This window comes from Spodoptera frugiperda, chromosome 13 (assembly GCF_023101765.2).
Source record: "Spodoptera frugiperda isolate SF20-4 chromosome 13, AGI-APGP_CSIRO_Sfru_2.0, whole genome shotgun sequence".
Classification (NCBI taxonomy): Eukaryota; Metazoa; Arthropoda; class Insecta; order Lepidoptera; family Noctuidae; genus Spodoptera; species Spodoptera frugiperda.
This window is the reverse complement of record NC_064224.1, coordinates 4142278-4165136: the sequence shown is the minus strand read 5'-3', so window position 1 is coordinate 4165136 and position 22859 is coordinate 4142278. Positions and strand designations below refer to the sequence as shown.

The 22859-nt window shown below is 38.9% G+C and overlaps 2 protein-coding genes across 2 annotated transcripts; both read left to right on the top strand.

Moving 5' to 3' along the window:
• Positions 1-1549: 1549 nt before the first annotated feature.
• Positions 1550-12417, top strand: LOC118270689 (cytochrome P450 4C1). Its single transcript, XM_050698199.1, has 11 exons — positions 1550-1731; positions 2266-2355; positions 2701-2811; positions 3350-3535; positions 3989-4182; positions 4669-4732; positions 4992-5184; positions 5608-5759; positions 6079-6258; positions 6530-6772; positions 12284-12417. Exons 1-10 carry the CDS (start codon positions 1587-1589, stop codon positions 6685-6687), a joined length of 1473 nt encoding a protein of 490 aa, XP_050554156.1. The 5' UTR covers positions 1550-1586; the 3' UTR covers positions 6688-6772; positions 12284-12417.
• Positions 12418-16897: 4480 nt separating this feature from the next.
• LOC118270862 (cytochrome P450 4C1) lies at positions 16898-21853 on the top strand. Its single transcript, XM_050697917.1, has 10 exons — positions 16898-17042; positions 17372-17653; positions 17758-17868; positions 18298-18483; positions 19050-19243; positions 19595-19661; positions 19911-20103; positions 20455-20606; positions 20793-20972; positions 21579-21853. The coding sequence occupies exons 1-10, from the start codon at positions 16898-16900 to the stop codon at positions 21731-21733; spliced, it is 1665 nt and encodes a 554-aa protein (XP_050553874.1). The 3' UTR covers positions 21734-21853.
• The last annotated feature ends 1006 nt before the right edge of the window (positions 21854-22859 follow it).

The window sequence follows — 22859 nt, the reverse complement described above, 5'->3', positions numbered from 1 at the left end:
TGTTTTGTTACTAACTAGTTTCTTAAGTTTTTCTATATGGTTTTTTAGTTTTAGTTTTTCTATATCCCTAATTAGGGATATTATTATGGGTACAAATATATACACAAAAAATAATTTGTCAAACTTTAAAGATATTTAATTAAATGAAACAGTTAATATTACAATTAAATTTTATACAAAAATATAGATCTATAGGCATTGAATAAACTCATAAACGAAAGCCAAACTCCACCGAATTTTCTAATCGATAAAAAGAAATCAAATAGTAGAACCAATTACAAAATGCATGACGACTTGCTATAAACAAGTTTCTGCTGACAAATGATGCAGACAGCTATTCAGTGTCAGTTTCATAACCCCTAGGTAGCTCTGACCACGGTCTGGTTAAATCTGTATCCACATACGTCCCAGAGCCGACCCTAACAATTACTGTAAGCCACCCACATTTGGATTAGCAGTCTCGCCTGATGTATCGAAGGCCTTTGACAGGGTTTGGTACAATAGTCTTATCGGCAAGCTTCCTGCATATAGATTTCCCGCTGATCTGTGCAGATGGATTGCAGACTTCCTGAGGGATCAGTCAATTCGAGTAGTCATCGATTTTGTGGCCTGCCAACCACCTATATGATGGAAGTGCTGTCGTGTAGCTCGATGGCGAAACGGAGCGGCAGCTATTAGACCAAACAATTTCTCAGAGCACTCCCCGTGGTATAGGCGATAGTAAATGCACAACGAAGCCACATCCTACGCATTGCCAAAGTGTTCATCCCTGGTTTATTATTTTTGACGTATCCGTCCGGTGTTATCAAGATTATGTCATTGAACAGTCAGTCGTCGATGGAGCCCATTCTACCGAACGTTTTTATTCTATGATATGTATAATAATATGTATTAATAAAGTGCATTTGTCGCCAATTTAACTTTTTTTGTTGACCTTGACTTATACTAGAGTTTAATAAAGTAGTTTATTAGATGTCAGAGTTTATTTGTCTCGTCTCAGTGTCCGCTTTTTAACTTGATTTTCGCATATTTAACATTTTAATGTTAAACACATTTTTTATCTAGCATAATATTTGATACTGGTGATTTCAAACTGCGCAATAAGTTTTAGCAGATTTTTAGTGAATACTGTAACTTTCAGTAAACAGTTATTGTAGTAAACATTTTATTTTTAGTTTCCAACTAGTTACTTCCCCGCGGTTTCACTGCGCTCGGCTCCTATATAGGTGAATGGACTATCAAACACAAAAATAATTTCAAAAGCGTCAGACGAAACTACAAACTCTTCATCTTTATAATAATTATGTATAATAGTCTGGAATACGTGTTAGAGTATAAGTTGCATCATAATGATGCATCGTTAAGAAGTCTCATAGATACTTTCGACTCGGCCGCATAATACACCTGCATCCTGCCTCCGACGGCATCACTCGAGTCGCCGACGTCGTCATTACTTAAAACCGCACGCGAGTGTGTCCGAGTTTCATTTGTTCTTTACAAATTTCACTGAAAAAAAGAATTTTATTGCATTACTATACAAAACCGATTGGGACGAGATCGCAGCCTGCACTTATTGTTTCGCAGTCATGATTTTTGTAGTGCTAGTCGTGTTATTTTGTGCTTCACTCGCGTTATGGAACAAGATGAAACCTCGTCCTCCATCGCCTCCTGTTCATCCTGGAGCTTTACCTTTAATAGGACATGCTCATCAATTTTACGGAGATCCTAAACGTAAGTAATGTATTCAGAGTAACAACCCCAGTTTAAGTGTGGGAGAGCCATGTTTCGGCACGAATCGATTGACTAGACCGGAGTGATACCACTGCCTCGCAGAAACCCGACGTGAAACAACGCTGTCGTTGTGTGAGTGAGGTTACTGGGGGCACAATTAACCACCATCCCAATCCCTGATTTCCTAACAACCCTTAAACTCCTAACCCAAGGAAGATATTCCTAATCACCAACTCCCCAGCAACCTCCTAACTCCCAAAAGGCCGCACTTGTAATGCCTATGGTGTTTTGGATGTCAATGGGCGGCGGCGATCGCTTACCATCAGGTGATCCGTCTGCACGTTTACCGGCTTATACCATAAAAAAGCGATAGTTTTCATCGTCTGCTATACCTAGCTGTCCTCTTCTGAATCAAGGTCACTCTCTTAACAGGAACGTTAAATAATTCCTCGTTGGCTTGGCGACCAACATCCGCTTGCTACTGAACCTAACAGAGTGTAGTATTTCTTAAGAATAATATTTGTATAATTTCAGATTTTTGGGAATTTAAGAAAAACCTGAGTCACTTTAGTTTAAAAAGCGGTGGTGTGTCTGAAGTCTGGTTGGGCCCTCATATTATTTACAGTGAGTATTTATGTCTCAATTAATTTATATTCTGAATTAGACAGTATTTGTTGTATCACATGAAATTGTAATACGCTTACGCGACGCGCCTCAGAAATTGCACTTAGCAACACACTTAGCGATATTTTTCATATTATAGATAAATATACAGACTTTTCGCGACGTGTGAAGTCTGAAATCATGCTCAAGATTTAGCAATCCGTCGCTCCCTTGATGAATTATTTAAAAATAAAATAGGCTCACCTTTCTAACGTAGGATATAAGTAAATTAATTATAAGATTTAACTCATTTATACCAAATTACACTTTAGCTATCTAACTGTAGTCATCTATTATTTTTTCCAGTGGTAACTGATCCAGACGACAGTCTAGTCATAGCCAACACGTGTCTCAACAAGCCATACTACTACGACTTTGCCAAGGAAATGTTCAACAGAGGACTCGTCACCGCCAGTTGTGAGTTGAAAATTACATACTTCAGTAATAACTCTTCATACGAGATTAAGAAAGACACCTATTACCCCCGAAGGGGTAAGCGGAGGTGCACGTTACGGCACGTAATGCCACTGTACTGTACAATTTACACCCAGTTTTGACCATTTCTGTTAGAAGTCCCATGTAATAGGGAGTGAGAATTAATGTTCATAATTATTGAGACCGAACTGAAGTAGATAGATTTGAAATGATAATCGACTGCACGGTTGGTGCGGGGTTAGGCAACTGACTGATGCGCAACTTGTAGCGGTTCAGATTCCTGCTCGGAGCAACTTTTTGTGTGATCCGTAAATTGTTTTTATTTAAACTTATATGTTTGTAAACGCACCCACGACTCGAAAATTCTAGTGTGGAGTAACGTTATTCAAAAAAGTAATTAGCAATTATTGTAATGATTTATATTATGAAACATAAATAATTCATAGATGGATAAGTAAACATAAACTTTTTATTGTATATCGTTCGCAAGTTTTAATATAATATGAAAAATGTATTCCAGTAACAACATGGAAACCCCATCGTCGACTGTTGTACCCAGCCTTTAATATGCAAGTCCTGGCCACATTCGTATCTGAATATAATACTCAAGCCCGGAATTTGGTCACTGCATTAAGTTCTGAAGTTGGAAAGGAACCGTTCAACGTGCGACATTACTTGGTCAACCAACTGTTGAAAACTGTTTGTCGTAAGTATTTTTATACTCTTTACAAACTAATTATGTTATCAGGTTACTCACGTATCTGTTTGATGAAGAATTCGACTAGTTTCAAGCTGTGCTAGAGGCTCATATTCGTTGCGTGCGTTTTGCGTCGACCCAGGATTCGAACCTATCATCAATGCAGCCCGGTGAATGAGTCTAACGTGCCTACGGCATCGCGCGCGCCAGAAAGTGTGCGTGATATCAGACAGAGGGCGCAATGGGCGCGAAACTCCATTCGCCAGTGACTCCACGACAACCGCCGCGTCGTGTGTAAATCGCACTTTTACACACGACAACGCACTTGTAACGCCTCTGGTGTTTCGGGCGATGACGGTGGCTTATCATCAGGTCTGCTCGTGTGTAAGCTGGTGCTTATACCATAAAAAACAATACGATAGATTTAAAGAAGACCTCTTATTTACGCTTTACCTTTTCCAGAAACTTCATTGGGATTAGAAACAAAAGACAAATCCATTGATGAAGACTATGCAAATGCCACGGAAGACCTCTTCATGATATTCGTCGAAAGATTGAAGAAACTGTACTTGCATTTGCCTTGTATATTCGCTTGGAGTTCACTGAAGGCCAGACAGGATCAGCTGCTCAAAATCACGAATGATGCAATGTTTAGGGTATAAAATGATGTATTTATGTTGTAATTTTAGACATTGACTGCCTCGTTGATAGAGTAATCGCAATTGCGATTGTCGGGCAAAGGGTCAAAGTATTACTGGGTTTTTTCGGTTTTTCCAGAGGCACTCATTTACATGTAATAAAAAGTAGCTTGAAGTGAGCACTTGATTAATAGCCAGCCGTAGCCTGCGTCGTTAAGGGATTTATTTATCTCTGTAGTAGCATAACGTTTTCCCGTTGTATGGCAATAGGCCCACCTCCTATTACATGGGATTTATAACAAAATTAGAATTACGTATCGTAATCTGCATATCTCACCCCTTCGAGAATAAAAGGCGTGTCGTTGCATTGCATTGCATAGTTTTAAATAAAACACTTATTAACTTAAAACCTACTACACTTACTAACTTACACAAAATACCTACGTATCATTTTTTTGTAGCTTTTTAAAGATGTAATGCTGACTTTCTCCAAATTTCTTTCAGGTGATCGATAGACGAAAAGTGGAGTTAAAAGGCAATGTAGACAAAAACAAAACAGCTACTAGAGGTTGGTTGTGGAATTTTTATAATTTTTTAATGACTAGGTTAGATAACTAATTTCGAATAATTTTAATTTTAATGTCCGTCTGGTAGATTTTTTTAAAACATTAGACACGTGTTTTTTGTTTTCTTCCGAAACTACGAAACACATGCTATACTTTCCAAAATACATGGATTTGAAATTTTGCGTGACGTCACTTCTCGGTACGTTTTACGGTCCCCAGAAACGATCTATGACTAAGTAGTCAAGTTATAATTGGTTTCAGATATTAAATTCAAGCCGCTACTTGATCAACTGTTAGAGCTATCAGACACACAAGATGCTCTATCGGACGCTGAGATTAGAGAACATTTGGACACTGTGGTGGCAGCTGCTTATGATACCACAGCTACGGCAGTTACATACGCACTGATATTATTAGGAACATATCCAGAAATACAAGACCGCGCTTATAAAGAGTAAGTAAGCTTTTATAGTATAAGCCGGCAAACGAGCGGATAGATCACCTTATGGTAAGCAATCGCCGCCGCCCATGGACACCCTAAACACCAGAGGCGTCAAAAGGGTTTTTGAGGAATCAGGAATTGAGAAGTTTGGACAAGGGGGTAAATGGGCCTCCGGTAACCTCACTCACACAATGTAAGCGTTGTTTCATGTCGTATATCTGTGAGGCCGTAGTATCACTCCGGTTGGGCCGGGCCCATTTGTGTCGAAGTATGACTCTCCCACTATCACCCATTTATCAAAACAAAATACCATTAAGTTCTACCTATCTAAGCTAAGGAGCTTTCCTATATTTCAAGAAAGGTTTATGAAAATGACCATGGGGACTTTAAATAAAGATGTACCGTGATTCTAAAAACTGTTATTTCAATTTACAGAGTGCAAGCAGTACTTGGAGATGAAGATAAAGACTTATCCAAAGATGATCTGCAGAAGCTAGTGTATGTAGAAGCAGTTTTAAAAGAAAGTATGAGAATGTACCCGTCAGTTCCTTGCGTAGCAAGAAATATAGAAACGGATGTTAAATTAAGTAAGTACTTTGATTGTAAAGCTGTTTGTAAGTAAAATGTTTTTATCCATGGCAAAGGTTGGCAAAGTTGCAGACAGATCACCGGATGTTGTCATCAATTAGTGCCTGCCATAGTTACTCGCAGCACCGGAGGAGTTATAAATGTGTTGGTCTTTTACTTCATTACTTAGTTCTGGATAAAGGTTGGGTCTCTGGTACCCTTACTGGATGAAAGACAAGCGTCATTTCATGTTGGTTTTCTGTGAGGTATAACTGCGGTAAAGACCTGGCCATGCGTTTTAAAGCTTGGCTTTCTCACGTAATTTTATTTTTGTTCTAGAGAACTACACTCTGCCAGCTGGTGCATCTTGCATGATATCAATTTATGGACTGAATCACCATACCATTTGGGGTGCTGATGTGGATCAGTTCAAACCGGAGCGATGGCTGGATCCATCCACTTTGCCAAACAACCCAAATGTTTTTTGTAGTTTCAGCTTAGGAAAACGCAATTGTTTAGGTAAGACACCATTAAATTTTGAAAAAGTTTTTAGCCGAAAAGGAGTAATGTATTACACGTATTTATAATATTATGTCCTAAGCGATTTTTTGCGATAGTAACCATATAGTTTCGATTTACTCAATGGAAACATTTCTCCTGAATGATGTTGATTTGTATAATTTATGACCTGATACGCATGCCACTATTGCACTACCGTACTATTTTGTACGATCTTTATCCACTGTAATGTAAAAGCACATTTTAGAATAAAATATAATGTTTTTTATAGGTCGCCTATATGCCATGCTGGTGATGAAGACAATGTTGGCGCATGTACTTCGCAAGTTCCTGATAATCAGCGACATAAACAGCATCACAACACAATATGATATACTAATAAAACCAGCCGATAACTCACAAATACGATTAGAATTAAGATCGGGATAGTAAGATTTGATTTAGTACCCGTTGACACAGCAAACATCAAGATAATTCAAGATCAAAATTAGTCAAACCGATCCAACCGAGTTTTTTTTTTTTTTTTTTTTAATCTTTATTTAAGGGGACTCGGTCAACATGACGATGTCGCCCCGTAATTCTAAATTATAATATACTGTTATAGCTAGGTATCTCTTAACACTCTAAAAACTTATCTTAGCGAACGGGCGGAAGTATCGCCCAGCCGTTGCTGGGCAGTGCCTCCGCCCGGTAGACGGGACAAGTATAATGAACACAGTTTCTTGGCACTTTCCGAAAAGGGGAAGGCCAAGATGCTGCTACATATTCCTATATTGTACTGCGTGCCTCCAAAAGCCTGTCGCCGCTGTGTCTCATTCCGGACACATTCGAGCAAAACGTGGTGAACATCCTCGATCACGTTACAGTCGGTGCAATTAGGTGAATCCGTTTTACCCATTAAATGTGCAAATTTATTTGATGGGATATGCCCAGATCGCAGTCTCAACAATGTCACAACATATTGTCTATGGGCCTCCATATCCTGGAACCATGGGCAACGAAAAGGTTCAGCCTGTATAGTCCTGTACCATATGCCCTTTGTTAGCGATCTCTCATCAAAGTATTCCTGCCACAAGTCTTTGCAGATATATTTAACTTTGTGAACTTGATCTGAATGTAAAGGTAAGCAAGTGTATGGGATCCCTTCCGATGACGCTAATTTTGCTGCCTGATCCGCCTTTTCATTGCCCATAATGCCAACATGAGATGGAATCCACTGTAAAATTATAGTCTTGTTAGTCCTAAGTAGCTCAAAAATAGTCTGAACGATAACTAAGGCTATCGGGGTACCTCGATAGTTCGAGGGTAGCCGAGCCAAATGCAATAAGGCACTTTTAGAGTCAGTTATAACTACAATACGTTGTGTGTCAAGAGTTAACGCGTAAGACAGAGCTTCAGAAATCGCTATCAGCTCGCAGTACATTATAGAAATATTAGCCTTTATTTTAAATTTAAACATATCATTTGATTGGGGGTCGAATACAGCCGCTCCCGCACACTGCGCGTCTTTAGATCCGTCTGTGTACAGTTGATAAAACGTACCATATTTATCGCATAAGAATTTGGAACATTTTTGCATTAAATCTAACGTATTCATCGATCTCTTTGGAAAGTGTACATCAGGAATATCGAAATAAATATTTTTTGTTAAGTCAATACTGGACAACCAAGTATTCAATGAGAATGCTCCTAATATGGGACTAGAATAAATAGGTAAATCTTGCAATTTCCTATGCATGTCTACTATAAGTGGAATCTTTTTGTTTCTCCAGTATTGACCCTCACACAGGTTTGACAATTCATCGATAATACTTATTGTAACATTATTCTGTATAGATCTAGATTTGAGCCAGAATTTTCCCGCTAAATATCTTCTGCGGATCTGTAGTGGTTGTAAACACAATTCGTTCTCCATGACATGGATTGGTGTGCTTCTAATGAAGCCCCCTATAATCCTCATACATAAATTTTGAATTCCGTCTAGTTTATTTAATTGACTCTTAGCGTAATTGCCAAATAAGAAACTGCAGTAATCGAATCTGCTTCGAATCATGGAGATATATAGACGCCGTAAGTGTTTCGGGTGGACGCCCCATTTGGATCCAGCCAGAACCTTAAATATATTTATTAATCTGGAGCACTTTTCCCGTAATTCGTTAATATGTTTTTTCCACTTCAAAGATTTGTCTAGCCACATACCTAAATATTTTGCATTATCAACCTGTTGAATGCCATGGTTATTAATTTTTACGGAAAATACATTTCTAGTTCTACCCTTGCTGAATAAACATATTTTTGTTTTATTAAGAGAGATCTCTAATCCGACTTCCTCTATTAAACATTGAAATATTTTTAGTGAATTTTGAATGTTGGTGACGGAGTCTGAAATTTGTTTCTTAGTTACATACAATACAAAGTCGTCCGCATATTGGGACACAGACACCTCGACTATATTGTGACAAATCTTTGAAGTGGCAGCATTAAATAATAGTGGGGATAGCGGATCGCCCTGTGCTATGCCTGTCCCTGTGGTTCTTATAACTGTGCTACTATCGTTAATTTGGATTGAAAGGTGTCTGTCGTGTAGAAATTCCCATAAGTACCTGCACAATTGCGCTCCCACTCCCATCCTGTCTAATATATTTAAAAGGGCCACTAAATTAACGTTATTATAAGCGCTGTCAATATCAATAAAACATACCAAAGTGCTACTATTTTTTGAAAACCCTTCCTGAATGCGCGATACTAATCTAGTCAGGTTGTCCGCACAAGATCGCATTCTCCTAAATCCGGTAGTTTCGTCCGCGAAACAATTATTTCTTTCAAGAAACCATTCGAGCCTACGGTTTAAGATTGTGTGTAAAATTTTACAAGGACATGATAACAAAGCAATTGGTCTGATACCTGATACGGATCCAGCATCCCGACCAGGTTTTGGTATGGGCACTATTTTAACCTCTCTCCATTGTTTCGGGGCAAAGCCCGAAAGTAGAAATCTATTGTATAGTGAAACTAAAACTAGTTTTCCTTCTTCTGGTAAATGTCTGATCATGGAGTAGGATATATCATCTCCACCGGGTGCTGTATCAGTTTGTTTAATACAATTATTTAATTCTTGTATTGAAATTGGACTGCTCAATTGCTCATTTTCTGATATAAAATTAGGGGGAGGGGGGCTCACGTAATCTGGTGCTAAGCTATGTAGCAACTTTTCCGATTGTTCCTGATCCACAGCGCATCTCGCCATCCTATGGCCTTTGAGCCATTTCATTCGTCTGTATACTTCAGCTGCTGACATTGTGTTATCCAAACTATCACAGAAGTTTCTAAACGAACTAAGCTTGCTATTCCGAATCAATTTCTGGGCCTCACTGGTTTTCCTTTGAATCTTGTCTAAATTTTGTGGTGTCGGGTTCTTCCTGAATTCTGCTAAGGCCAGACGTCGCTCAGCAACAGCGCGTGATAAGTCCTGCCCCCAATATGGTTTAGGTTTAAACATCTGTTGTCGAATTGGATTATCACAAATTTTTATTTTAGGTATGCTTTGATCTGCTGCCGTATTCAGGACCTCAATAAAATTATCGTATGCTTTTTGATTATCTGTTTGTATGTCTAAAACGTGAACTTTTTCTTTTATAATCTCTCTATATTTTACCCATTCTGCTCTTTTATAATTCCTTTTAGTTTTACATGTATTTATAGTGTTGATTTCAGTTTTAATTTTTAGGACTAAGTGATCGCTCCCTAGGTTCTCATTCATAACTTGCCAGCTAAACTTCATTGCCAAATCCAGGGATGCTATGGTCAAATCAGGTGAAGTACTTTGTAAGATACCATTAACCAGTTTAACACGTGTAGAAGTTCCATCATTAAGAGCGACGTAATTGTTTTCGAATATGGAGTCAAACAGTTGTAAACCTCTAGCGTCGGTCTTAGATGACCAGTTAGTATGGTGTCCATTGAAATCTCCAGTTATAAGTGTTCTTTCTTGTTTTAGAGAAAATATTTGGTCCCAATCTCTTTTACTAGTGTATACAGAGGAGGGGCAATAAATAGCGATAACGTTTTCTAAATGTTCACAATTAGTAACCCTTACTTGTAATAACTGTATACCAGCATTGCTGGTATTGGTGTTGCAACGACTTGCTCTCAAAGACCAGTGAGTTAAAATTGCGACGCCACCATATCCGTCATCACGATCATCTCTGAATGTATTGTAACCGCTTATACGAAAATTGCTCTCAGGTTCAAACCACGTTTCGCTAATTATTGCGATGTGCACCTTCTCTTGACTCAGCAACGCTTCGAACTCCGTGGCTTTGGGCCGGAGGCTTTGAGCATTCCATTGTAGGATATTAATTATTGAGTGTCTGTTGTTTTCTTGATCCATTGTGAAATATTAATAAAAACTGGCGCTTCTAAAATGTACTTCAAAATAAAAGATTTGATCCATTCGAACAATATACCTGCACAGTTAGTTATTTTATTCTCCCACGAAGTCTCTGTATCCAGTATTTTCTCTTTTAACTTACTCCATATCCCACTAATGTTCGATCTTCTTCTTTCAGAACCGTTAGCACCATTCTTATCCTCCAAGCTACCACACTCAATGTCATTGTCCGATTCCTGAAAACCTCCCTCCGATACCTCTTCCGAGCCATAGTTCTGCAGAGGGGGCACGGGAACGGGGGTACCCTTCCTTCCATTCCTTTTCTTCACCTTCCTTGTATTTTTTCCATCCTGATTATTTCTTTTTACTATGTCTGAGTAGGTATTTTTGTTTGTTGGGGACCGAGCCAAGGTAAGGTTGTCACCCGACCCATGTGTCTCCTCTCCTATAATATATGGACACTCTCTTCTGGAGGTTTCCATTGCAGGGTGCTCTGGCGGGACGTACATAGTAAGGGCTCGTTTGTAGGTGCAATTAAATTCGGCCATCAAGTCTCTGATCTTTTTCTCCTTAATATATATGGGACAGTTTTTTGCTAAAGTCATGTGATTTCCGGAACAATTATTGCACTTGTAGTTAACTGTCTCGCAATTAGGGTGATTCTTGCTACATTTTGGGCATATAACCTTATTTGATGGGCATAATTTCATTGTATGTCCAAATCGCCAACACCGCGAACATTGCGTTACCGGGAATATATAGGGCGTAACTTCTGCTCTAGTATTAAATATATAAATGAAGGAAGGCAACGACGACCCCATGAAACATATACGAACTGCCTCCGATGGCTCCCATCTGGAATCTATGGTACTTCTGCGTTTTAACCTTTTCACTCCTATGATCTGTATATCACTCTCCAATCCCTCCAATATTTCTTCTTCAGATAAATCCAGGTCAATATATTTCACTACTCCATAAGACTGGATTGTTTCCAAAGTTCTTTGACATTTATAGCCCTCGCTCTTAAAATATTGAGAATTAATCAGCCGATCGCAACTGTCTTCATTATTAAACACCATCAGTACTTTGTGAGGGTTAATGTATTTTATTCGTATTATGTCACATATGTTCTCCGATTTTAATATCTTTGCCAATTTAAATTGTTTCGGTAGTACACTGGTCGATGAAACGCATACTTCGATTCTGTCTTCTGCTGTTCTTATTGAGTCATCTACCTCACTTCCTCTGGCATATCTTTTACCTCTTCTGTTAACTGTCGTCCAAATCTCATCCCGGCTTACTTCTCGGTTTTTCCTCTTTGCTGCCGTAGAATGTTGTTGAGATATAACAGCACTTGACATGTCATCCTCACGATTATCTCTCGATAGATTCAATTCTTCCATACTACTTGTCATCTCACTATTCTCCCTAGTCATACTGTTCACATTATCATGATCATTTAACTCTGAAACATCTAACTCGTCGCTAGCCATTTTTAAACAACATCGTAATGAGTTTAATAAGTGCGAACAATAATACTCGGGCCGAAAGCAGGTAAACAAAAACCGGTTTGGCGTCGAGCGAACAACGCGTCTAACGATATGCAGCGCCCGCGCGCAACTGCAACCGAGTTTTAGCGAGACTAACAACAAACCGCAATTATTTTTATGACATAAAATAGTCAATTAGTCAGAGTAGAATTAGGTAATTTCTCCAGGCAACAATAAATAATTTCGTCGTGTCAATGTAATAAAATATTTGAAACTATTCATACTTTTATTAATTTATTGTTTTGTCAATATTTTTAACCTTTAAATAAATGTTGACTGCACGTTTGGCGCGGTGGCTGGGCAACAGGCTGCCGTACAAGGTACAACGTGTAGCAGTTTCAATTGTCGCACGGAGCAACTCTGTGTGATCTACAAATTTTTTACCCCTTTAACTTCACACAAAAAACATGTCATACTCGCAACGCTGCGACGTGAAGGAAGGACAAACAAACAGACTTTCCCATTTATATTATTAGTATCAATTATCTTAAAGTTAATCATCTAGTTTCGCTTAAAGGTATAGCTAGCTACATTGAAAAATTTTTTTCCGTATTTCTTGGCTGTGTATGTGTAAACATAGTTTTTAAAACACATCACGCCTATAACAAAAAGTGTCTATATAAATTGACTGGTACCGTACTTAAACAAGGATATTTTAAGCACATGATTGTACTCATGAATATAAACAACTTTCTCAAAGAAACATTTTTAAGGTTCCATAGCCAAATGGCAAAAAACGGAACCCTTATAGATTCGTCATGTCTATCTATCCGTCCGTCCGTCCGTCCGTCCGTCACAGCCATTTATTTCCGAAACTGTTGTTGGGCCTACATAGTGGAAACTTTGTAGGTTATATTAGTTTGTAGGTATTTCGGTAACCGCTATTCGAATTTTGAATAAAAACTAATAAATTTAAAAATTAAAGGAAAAAAATTTTTTTTGAATCAGTTCCATGTATGGAATGCCCCTTCCATACATGAAACTGATTCAAAAAAACATTTTTTCAGACAACATATCCGTGATGGGTGTCTATAGATAGGTCTTTAAAAAAGGCATTAAGGTTCCTAAAACAATTTTTCGTCAAAATCAGCCATTTGAAAGTTAGACGCTTCCAAAGTGGAAAAATGAGTGTCCTATTTTAAAAGTTGGAGAGTACCCTCTAACTTTTAAAATAAGAGAGTGAGAAAACACACACACACACAACGTCACGCCTTTTATCCCCGAAGGGGTAGGCAGAGGTGAACATTACGGCTAAAAAATATATGCTGTAGATTTCAATAGAAACTAATAACGAAAATTGGTTTGAACGAGATATCATAATTAGTTTTTAAGAAATAAAACATTTTCAAAAACCGCAAATATAACTTTGTCGTTCATACAAACACTATGTAAAACCAAGTTATTTTATAACTTTTATATTATGTCATCTACTTGCTGTTACGGAACCCTTCATGGGCGAGTCCGACTCGCACTTGGCCGGTGTTATTTGTATACTTATTTTTAAGACAATCACAAAACAACAATACCAAGCGCCTGTCAGAACAATTATTAATTACCTTTTAACACATTTAACACATGCAGAAATAAAATTACTTATTTTTAGACAAGATAAATAAAGTTATTTTTAATCGATTTCCCAAAAAGGAGGTGGTTCTCAATACGACCGGTATTTTTTTTTATATCTGTATCGGAGTACGTAATCGGTATGTAATTGGTATGACGCGGATTATCTGAATTTTGTTTCAGAATGGTTTAGTATTTTTTTATATTAGCATTATAAGGACTTCAAGTCCTCTGTCTAGTCCGATGTCATTTTTACAATAGTTCGTAGATTTGTAAATTGATTACTTAAACATTTCTGGTCCGATTTGTATGATTATTTTTTTGTTCAGTAGGGTATTTAAGTTGGTACTTTTGCCACCTGATAATCATCTGATGATAAGATCCCAGAATTATCGTGGGCACCCCTCAAATTATCCAATGACTTCTCTAGCCTTGGGCGAGGTGAGAAGAAGTATCAGACTCTTGTGAACTGACTGAAAACCACCCCGTTCTTATTCGCTTTTCGAACCGGAGCCCCGGTAAACTCGTGTGGCGACACATTGACAAGTAACAAGTGACAAATGATAGAAGTCGCACATAGACTATCGACGAGCAAATCAACGGATGACGTCACAAATAACCTGCATCGCACATATGAAGTTTACATGCGAAATAACACGGATAGAAAATCCCAACGAACAACAGTTGGGCAGAAAGCCCGCCAGGCACGATCACCTCGCCTGGTCGGAGGATCCTCCTTTTCTTACGGAACTTACTCTCTGTTCCCTAAACTCGCAAGGCAGTCCACAGTGGATAGGTAGGAGCGAGGTTCTGCTTTTTTTTATGAAACACGCCGGTAATCGAGCAGACGTATTACCTGATGGTAAGCAATCGCCGCCGCCCATGGACACTTGAAATACCAGAGGCGTTACATGTGCGTTGCCGGCTTTTTGAGAGTTAGGGAGGAATTTAAGGGTTGTTATTCGGGAGTCGGGGATTGAGAAGATTGGGAAGGAGGGAAATTGGGCCTCCGGTAACCTTACTTACACAACGAAACACAACGCAAGCGTTGTTTCACGTCAGTTTCACAAAGATCAAAGGTGAAAGGTCAAAGGTGAAAGGCCAAAGGTCAAAGGTCAAAAGTGAAAGGTCAAATGACAAATGTGAAAGGTCAAATGACAAAGGTGAAAGGTCAAAGGTCAAGTTTGGTCTTTCGGGTGTCCATGGGCGGCGGCGCAGCTTTCAAGTCTGTTGTCTCCTCTTTCAGATACCTAGAAGATTTACCGAACATCTACACATTTTCCAAGCAGCTGGCATGTTGCGGAGTACAAAGGAATTCTTCCAGGTGTCATCACCAGACCTTCCATTGGTACGTCCCTTAGGGTGCTTTCCACCGCAGCGGTAAGTCCCCTCTTTGAGGAGTGGCTTGAGAGGCGCCACGGCGTCCTCACCTACCGCCTAACGCAGGTGCTTATCGGACATGGGAGTTTCGGGAGGTTCCTGTTCCTTATTGGGCGGGAGGATACGCCCGGGTGTCATCACTGTGAGGACCGCCCGGAGGACACGGTAGAACATACGGTGGCGGTGTGCCCTGCGTGGGCTGAGCACCGCCAAGTCCTCAGGGATGTGGTCGGCGACGGCGACCTCTCGCGCCCGGCACTGGTTCAGGCCATGGTGCGGAGCGAGAGGGACTGGGATGCCGTCTCCTCCTTCTGCGAAGCAGTCATGCTAGCTAAGGAGGAGGCGGGGCGCGTGAGAGAACAAACCTCCTCACGCCCCAGCCGTCGCGAAAGACACTCCGGGCGTAGGGGATACCGAGACGATCTCCGGCCACCGTAAGTGCGGTCCTGCGGATGGCGAGTAAGGGTAGCTCACCGCCCGAACAGAACCAGACCCGTGCGTGCGGCGCGTCGCGTTCCGCAGGCGCCTCAAAGAGCCATCAGACCACCACAGATGGGGCCCAACAGGGCTGATGCCTGATCCGGAGCTGCGGACTACCTAGCGGGTTTACCGGGGCTCCGGCTCGAAAAGCAGGAGAAGGAACGGGGTGGTTTTTAGTCAGTAAGAGTCTGACACTCCCTCTCGCCTCGCCCAAGGCGAGAAAAGTCATTGGATGATTTTCCCCCTCAAAAAAAAAAAAAAAGGGTGCTTTCCACCAGGGATGTGCTATGCAGCTATGCTGCGAGGATGTAATAGCTAAGCTGGGAAACTATGTGACCGTTTCCAATGATACTAAGCTATGTAGTTGTGCTATGAAGATGGGTCGCCGTAAATGGCAATAGGCTCACCCCCTATTACATGGGACTTATAACACTAACGGTGAAAAATGGATACCATGGTACATGGTACATTGGGTACATTGTATATTGGTATTACGTGGTATCACTCCGGTCGAGCCGGCCCATTCATGCCGAAGCATGGCTCTCCCACACTTAAATCTTTTTATAAATATGTGTATTTTAATTGTTAACAGAACACCAAAATTTTGCGCACGCGCGTTCTTTTACATGATCAGCTGTTAGCCGCGAGGCGTCCGCGCCCGCATTAACGAAAAACTATTAACTAGGTGGGTATTTTGGAACTTTATATCTCATTGCCAGTATAACGGTACAGCATTGTGCGTGCCGGCATCAAAAAAAATAAACAAAACAATGTGCATACGACGCCCTTTCCGAGGTCAGAGTTTAGCTGTGAGGCGCCCGCGCCCGCTAAACGACAATGGCGTGCAGTTAGTGTTGTTATTGTAATAAAAATAATCAGTATACAAAAAAGTTTTTTGGGAAAGTGGTTTGTAATTATAAGTACCTACAATCACGTGTTAAAATATCCTTGAGTCACCACTTACCAATCACCCTATATAAGCAAAGGAGAGGTTAACTTCCAAACAACTACACGTTAAACCAGACCTAAGCCCTCCCATATTTACACGTCCAATATAAATATACAAATTAAAAAAAAAAACAGTCTGGTTGGTTACATAAGGGCCACACTTTGAACGCCGTGGTGGTCACCGGTGACCGACGTTAGCGGAGGATTTGCCTTCAACAGTTTTCTATTGGCAGTCAAAGACTTAATAAAAGTTGCCATTATCAATACCGTTGTGAAGGACTTTAAGAAACAAAGGACTACAGACATTGATACTTATTGTTTCGTAGTCATGATTTTTGTAGTGCTTGTAGTGTTACTCTGTGCTTTACTGGTGTTATGGAACAAGATGAAGCCGCGTGGCCCATCGCCTCCTGTTTATCCTGGAGCTCTACCTTTAATAGGACATGCTCATCAATGTTATGGAGATTCTAAGCGTAAGTAATGTATTCAGAGTTAAAACCCCAGTTTAAGTGTGGAAGAGCCATGCTTCGGCACAAATGGGTTGGCTCGACCGGAGTGATACTACGGCCTCACAGAAAACGGACGTGAAACAACGCCGACGTTGTGAGGACTGTTTTACTGGAGGCCTAATACCCCCTTCCCAATCATCCTAATCGCTGATTCTCCAACAACCCTTAAATTCCTAACCTCCAAAAGGCCGGCAGAGCATTTGTATACCTCTGGTGTTTTGACTGTTAATGGGCAGCGGCGATGCTTACCATCAGGTGATTCGTCGGCTCGTTTACCGGCTTATAATCATACAAAAGCAATAGTTTTTATCGTCCGCTATATTTACCCCTTTTGAATCAAAATTACACTCTTCTACAATTCCTGGGTGGCTTGGCGACTAACATCCGTTTGGTACTGAATCTGGCAAAGTGTAGAATCTTATACACATATAAGATTCTACACTTTGAAGTACTACAGTACTTCATAAAAATATGTATAATTTCAGATTTTTGGGAAATTCTTAAAAACCTGAGCCACTTTAGTTTAGAAAACGGCGGTGTCGTTGAAATCTGGATGGGCCCTCATATTATGTACAGTGAGTATTTATGTTTCATTTTATTTATTCTCGGCCATAGACATTTCGATATTTCGCGCGCATGTTGTATATATGTTGAGTGTAATTTTCTTCATTATTTCCAGTGATAACTGATCCGGATGACAGTATGATCGTAGCTACCAAATGTATGGAAAAACCATACTTCTACGAATTTGCCACGGAAATGTTCAAAAATGGGCTGATTACAGCTAGCTGTAAGTTACCAACTTCTTGGATATGTATTAACTCAGCACTTCCATCCTTTACTAATACTGTTTCTTTATAACTTTGTATAGGTAATATTTTATTGTGACATAGTCAATAAAAGTTATTTGCATTTTGCATCTAGAGATTAGAGTAGATGATTAATTATATTTGTTGTCGTTTTTAATGTCCGTCGTCCTTGTAGATTATTTTAAAATATTAGACACGTATTTTTTATTTTCTTACGTCAGTTCTAAGTACATTTTATACGTCGAAATGACATATTTGTTCCCACTCCTAAACGTTGATTCCTTTCATTAAGTACTGTTATCTTATTTGACAAAAAAAAAAAAACGTATCTATTTCTTGCTTTATCTCAAATTGTTTCTTGTGGTTGTTTTGTGTATGTCTTATTTATCAGATCTTCTTTTGCATTTCAGCAACAACATGGAAAACGCATCGCCGTTTATTGAATCCATCGTTTAATCAACAAGTGATGACAAGTTTTCTTCCCGAATTTAATACTCAGGCTCGAAATTTGGTCGTGTCATTGCAATCAGAAGTAGGAAAGGAACCATTCGATATCCATCAATATCTGATTAAGCAGTTGTTAAAAACTGTTTGTCGTAAGTATTTACACATTATCGATTCTTAAAACTTCAGGGCTAACCAGATAGCGATAGTGCTTTTACAAACTCGGACCGATTTTGTTGATATGGCCTAGTAGGGCTGATGTCCGACAAAGAGTTGCAGATGACCTAGCTGGTTACTGGGGCACCGGTTTGATGCAGGAGTAGGAACGGGATGGTTTTTAATCAGTAAGCGACACTTACTATACACAAAAAAGAAAAATATTACACTGCAAGCCGAAGCCCGATATCTTTAAAATTATTGTACGTGATTATAGTGATGCTAATACCTACTTTCTCCGGAGCTGCAGACTACCTAACGGGTTTACCGGGGATCGGGCTCGACAGGCAGGAGAGGAGAGGAGTAAGGCCGGGGTGGTTTTTAGTCAGTAAGAGTCTGACACTCCCTCTCGCCTCGCCCTGGCGAGAGAAGCCATTGGATGAATTAGCCACTTAAAAAGACATCTACATTTCCTTTCTACATCACCTAAATGTTCCACCCGCAATCCTGGTTGGAGTTCCCTGCTACCTTTTTAGGTACAATTTATTGTTACTTCTTCCAGAAACTTCATTAGGATTAGCCACTGAAGATAAAACAATTGATGTGGAATATGCCAATGCTACGGAGGATCTCTTCGCGACACTCGCAGAAAGATTTACAAGAATTTATTTACATTTATCTTACACATACGCATGGAGTAGTTTGAAAACCAAACAGGATCAACTGCTCAAGATTACAAGGGAGGTTATGAATAAGGTATAAAAAAATAATAATAACGAAAATTAATTACTATGTCATCGGCTTGCTCATGTAACTGTTTGAAGAAGAACTCGACTAGTTTCAAGCCATAGACTGATTGATATTCATGAGCAGTATTTCACGATTTTCACGACATACGACGCGGCAATTGTCGCGCTGCTACAGACTAGTCAAGTTCTTCATCAAACAGCTACGTAAGCCGATAACATTATTATTAATTTAGTATGCCTTACAAAAGTTCCAATAAATATAGTATCAGAAAAAAATTACAATGATAAAAAGTCATCTCTTTTGAACCTATCTCGAACAGACAGAATTTTAAAGAATTGTATCTATATAAAATCCCAGATCATCTACAGGCGAAAAGAGGAATTGAAAACGAACAATAAAACACAAAACGGAACTTCTGCAAAAGGTAAGTACTTGCTACAGTTTTTTTAGGGTTCCAAAAAATCAACATGAAATTCAGAGCTGTATATAAATATATTTATTTAATAATCCATATTTTTTCGTATAAGAAGTATCGTGAAACATACTAAATAATTAAAAATAACGGTTCATTCAAAAGCTCTATTAGTTTCAAGACGCAACTGGACTCTTATTAAATGTAAAAAATAATGTGGAAATGGTACCCGTTCAGCAAAAATTATGCGCTTTGTTGCAGATGTTAAATTCCAACCACTCCTCAATCAACTCTTAGAACTAGCTGACACACAGGATGCCTTCACGGACGATGAGATCAGGGAACATGTGGACACTGTAGTGGCAGCTGCTTATGATACCACAGCCACAACAATTACATTTGTCCTGATAATGTTAGGAACATATCCAGAAGTTCAAAACCGTGTTTATAAAGAGTAAGGATAATAGTTAGTATTATGAATCTGTTTAAAAACGAGTAACCTATGAAATTTCTTGCTCGTTCTTCTGCATAGAAATCTACACCTTGGAATGAGCAAATAGCTTCACTAGAGTACTGACCGACACATTAGCTTTGACCTTCAAAATTGACATCCTGGTCTAATTGAAATAAATAATTTTGACTTTGACTGAATTAATGATGAATAAATGAAGAGTAAGATGCTGGCGTGTGATGTAAGGCCTAGAGTATTTTAGTAATCACAAGAATATTAAATTATTTTGTTCGTATTCAAATATGAACTTAATATGCTTAAGACTGTGTTACAAAATGCTTTTTCAATTTACAGAATCCAATCAGTCCTTGGAAATGAAGATACAGATTTGACTAAAGACAATCTACCAAAGTTGGTGTATTTAGATGCAGTTTTGAAGGAAACTTTGAGGTTGTACCCGCCTAGCCCATGCGTAGCAAGAAGGATAGATTCAGATGTAAAATTGAGTATGTATTTCTTTTTATTAAGGACAACTAACAGAAGTATATTAAACACGTCACATGAATGAAATAGTAAAATAATAGATTTAATAAATATCCTACTGACAACGTTGTCACAGATTACATTAGAAATACTTAGCAATACAATGTTGTTGGTAAAATTAATTTATTATAACTTATTTTATATTCCAGAAAACTATACGCTGCGTACTGGAGGTACTTGTATTTTATCAATTTATGGAATGAGTCGACACGCGATGTGGGGTGCCGATGCAGACCAGTTCAAACCCGAGCGATGGCTAGATCCGTCTGCTTTGCCAAGCAACCCGAATGTGTTTTGTACTTTTAGTCTCGGAAAACGTAATTGTATAGGTAAGGTATCATCCGAGCTACGAAACTTTTTATCTTACTGCAATCAGATTTATTTTGAAACTAGAGTCATAGAATGGGCGTCGGGGATCGCGCGACGATCTCCGGCCACCGTAAGTGCGGGCCTGCGGACGGTGAGCAAGAGTAGCTCGCCGCCCGACCAGATCCAGACCCGTGCGTGCGCCGCGTCGCACCTTAAAGAGCCATCAAACCACCACAGATACGGACTACCTAGCGGGTTTACCGGGGCTCCGACTCGGAAAGTAGGAGTAGCAACGGGGTGGTTTTTAGTCAGTAAGAGTCTCACACTCCCTGTCGCCTTGCCCAAGGCGAGAGAAGTCATTGGATGATTTTCCTCCCTGAAAAAAAAGAGTCATAGAATAGAAAGTTATAAACGGACAACTGCTTTATTTTAATCCTCTAACAAAATCTTGTGTCTGTAATTGGAGAGGGCTTATGAGAAGTTTGTTTTACGTTTAACGAGATCGAAATTTATTCTGTGTGAGAGAATTCCCGGTAGTGCTGGCCTATTTAAGTTGTATATAACAAAGATTTACCATCGTAAAGTTGTGTTAAATATTTGTTTCAACAACTAAATGTGATTTCTAGGTCGTGTTTACGCAATGCTGGCGATAAAGACGATGTTGGTGCATGTCCTCCGCAAGTATATCGTTTTCGGCGACGTGAACAGCGTCACGACACAATTCACCATTTCATTCAAACCAGCTACTGCCTCACAATTACGTTTGGAATTAAGATCGTGATGGGAAAATAAACGTGTTTAAGTATTTACATGAATTTATTTATATAATTAGACAGAAGAAATCAATTTTTTTAGAAATTACTAAATATTGTTTCTCAATTTAATTTAAAAAGGGGGTCGAGATATATGTATTATTAAATTATTTTCATATAAATCGTGTTTTTATGCGAACATTACAAAGTAAAAATAAAAATGGTTAAGCTAATAAATATATTGGACACTTAATGTATTCACAATAAATTAACAATAATATTTATTTTGATTTTCCTCAAGTTGACCCAAACATAAAAGATAAAATAAATTATAAATTGTTTCGATTTCTGAACTCAAGTGTAAACTATGTATGTATGTGCTATGTATGCAACTATGTACTCATATTCATTAAAAATAATTCATTTTTTAGTTTTAGTGCCATTTATAAAGGCGTGTTTTTGCAATTTTGTTAAACTATTAATTTATTTTCTACTTTTTAGTCTTTTAATATATTTTTATAATCAATAAGACTGTAAAAATGTAAAGTCTGTACATTAAATATTTTTCAAAAAAACTGATAGGAGGCAACTAAAGAAGAGTCACAGAAACCAAAGGGTGATTTATCAACTCGTCCCACATGTCTACGGCCCACTTTGGACGACTTGCAGAAAATCAAAATAAATATTATTTTCATTCTGCAACTTGTCCGACATTACTTTTTGGGTGGGATTTTAAACTTTATAATCGTTTGGTACAGTCAGTTAGGCAAGATAATTTTAATAATATTTTATAACGGTCGGCCTTATTTAGCTATTTGAAATATTTGATGTGTAAAAGTGTTATTTTATAACCTACTTACAGACAGCTCACGCATAGGACCCATTTAGTATTTTAGTTTTAAGTAAAATTTCGGTGGTGCTTGGCGACTGGGCTTCTCCCAGTTGTGCAGTCTCTTTTGTGCCTTAAGGCTTAAGTCATTCTGTCTCCTGCATTAAATTCACCGAGAGAAGTGGAAACTATCGTTTTCTTTTTCTTTTCCTCTAATAACATCTTCTGATTTGTTTCGTTGCGGGATCCAAGACAATCATTCATTTCCCTGGGACGTGCCGGACTTCAGTGTTCCGGTGTTTTCATGTTTGCATCTACTGTAGATC

Coding starts and splice junctions, on each gene's coding strand:
- LOC118270689 (XM_050698199.1), top strand. CDS start 1,587: ATGATTTTTGTAGTGCTAGTCGTGTTATTTTGTGCTTCACTCGCGTTA. Junction 5,185..5,607: donor CAAGACCGCGCTTATAAAGA/GTAAGTAAGCTT, acceptor TTCAATTTACAG/AGTGCAAGCAGTACTTGGAG. Junction 6,259..6,529: donor AGGAAAACGCAATTGTTTAG/GTAAGACACCAT, acceptor TGTTTTTTATAG/GTCGCCTATATGCCATGCTG.
- LOC118270862 (XM_050697917.1), top strand. CDS start 16,898: ATGATTTTTGTAGTGCTTGTAGTGTTACTCTGTGCTTTACTGGTGTTA. Junction 17,654..17,757: donor GGGCCCTCATATTATGTACA/GTGAGTATTTAT, acceptor CATTATTTCCAG/TGATAACTGATCCGGATGAC. Junction 20,104..20,454: donor CAAAACCGTGTTTATAAAGA/GTAAGGATAATA, acceptor TTCAATTTACAG/AATCCAATCAGTCCTTGGAA.